At 47.3% G+C, this 1532-nt stretch overlaps 1 protein-coding gene across 1 annotated transcript; it reads left to right on the top strand.

Annotated features, from left to right (window-relative positions):
• The first annotated feature begins 565 nt into the window (after positions 1-565).
• LOC131166676 (uncharacterized) lies at positions 566-1120 on the top strand. The gene is made up of 2 exons (XM_058125252.1): positions 566-935; positions 1035-1120. The coding sequence occupies exons 1-2, from the start codon at positions 566-568 to the stop codon at positions 1118-1120; spliced, it is 456 nt and encodes a 151-aa protein (XP_057981235.1).
• Positions 1121-1532: the final 412 nt, after the last annotated feature.

Genomic DNA, 1532 nt, shown 5'->3' with positions numbered 1-1532 from the left:
TACAAGGACAGGTTAGGTTACTAATTCACCCTTGGGTCCCATTTTCGGGTTCGAGGCATGACAGCTTGATATAAGAGCTAACCAAGTTACTAGGTCTTGTAGACTTGGTTAGGTGTAGCTATGTGTACATACCAGAGTATAGGAGGAAGGAAATGGGCAGAGTAGGTCGAGGGTTGTTTTGTTGCTAGACAGGGATTCATTGGCGGTGTTCCATATTTTTCCTGGAATGACGATTTCAGTAAAATCAGGGCAAACCACTAATGACTTTCACGTCGATGTGATAGTATAAACCTAGGCCTGTGAGAGGGTAGTTAACATGATTATGTGTGTTGATTATTGTGTTAACTGTCTGTGATATAGGAGTCCTAACTGATTCCTATTCTGTTTCAAAATGGAGCCCGAAGATAATAACTTGGGGAGTAGTTCTGAGGAGATTGCCAACAACGAGTCTCCATCAGTGCCTCGGGGTTTGATGAGGCAGGTTATGCGGGAAATCGGGCGAAGTGTTAGGAGACAAGAACGCTCTCCTACTATTGCGGGGTGTACCATCGAGAGGTTCACACGCATGCACCCGCCGACGTTTGTAGGGGGCCCCGACCCTATTATAGCGGAGGACTGGGTCAAGAAGACCAAGAGGATTCTAGAAGTCCTCCACTGTACAAATGAGCAGAGAGTCGTTTACGCTACCTTCCAGCTGTCTGGGGAGGCGGGGCGTTGGTGGACTACCGTGAATCTGCTGGAAAAGCAGAGAGCCGGTGTTTCGGAGATGTCTTGGAGCCACTTCAAAGAGGTTTTCTTTAAGAGATACTTCTCGGCCTCCACTCGTGATGCGAAGGCAGATGCGCTTTTTGCTCTGTCACAGGGAAATATAATGGTGCAGGGGTATGTTGCTTGGTATATAGAGTTATCCTGCTTTGCGCCATGTCTGATCTCGAGTGAGTACGAGAAGACTCGGAGGTTCGAGAAGGGTTTGAGGAAGGATATCCACAGGTTCGTGGGTATGCTTCAGATCCACGAGTTTTCGATTTTGGTAGAAAAGGCCACGGTGATCGAGAACGGCATCCGAAAGGATGAGGTGGATCAGGAATCGAAGAAGAGGACAATACCTTTTGGTTCTTAGTCGGGATCTCGTTAGAGATCGTGGAAGAAAAGGAACAAGGGCTCGGGTTACCGTCAGAATACCGAGCGCCAGAGTACTCAGGCGAGTCAGACACAGGATCGTTGTACCAAGTGCCTAAGATGGCACGAGGGCGATTACCGATCATTTGGGCATAACTGCTACAACTATGGTCGATCAGGCCGCATGGCTCACAACTGTTGTGCACCAAAGAAAGATATGTCTGCGTCTAGTGTAAATCGGGGTAGTAATTAGATACCTCAGGGAACCGTTCAGATGAATATAGCTCTGGCCAAAGTATACTCTCTTACTCTAGCGGACGCTGAACATGCAGGGAATGTAGTGTTAGGTACCTTATTATTGCTTTCAAATAAAGCTTCTATTTTGTTTGATTCGAGTGCGACCCATTCTTTTG

Source organism: Malania oleifera, chromosome 10 (genome assembly GCF_029873635.1).
Source record: "Malania oleifera isolate guangnan ecotype guangnan chromosome 10, ASM2987363v1, whole genome shotgun sequence".
NCBI lineage: Eukaryota > Viridiplantae > Streptophyta > Magnoliopsida > Santalales > Ximeniaceae > Malania > Malania oleifera.
The sequence above is the reverse complement of the archived record's forward strand: the minus strand, read 5'-3'. Positions and strand labels throughout refer to the sequence as shown.

Excerpts from the sequence above, each read along its gene's own strand:
- LOC131166676 (XM_058125252.1), top strand. The coding sequence starts at position 566 with ATGCACCCGCCGACGTTTGTAGGGGGCCCCGACCCTATTATAGCGGAG. Across the intron at positions 936-1,034 it reads TGCGCCATGTCTGATCTCGA|AAAAGGCCACGGTGATCGAG; the intron begins GTGAGTACGAGA and ends CGATTTTGGTAG.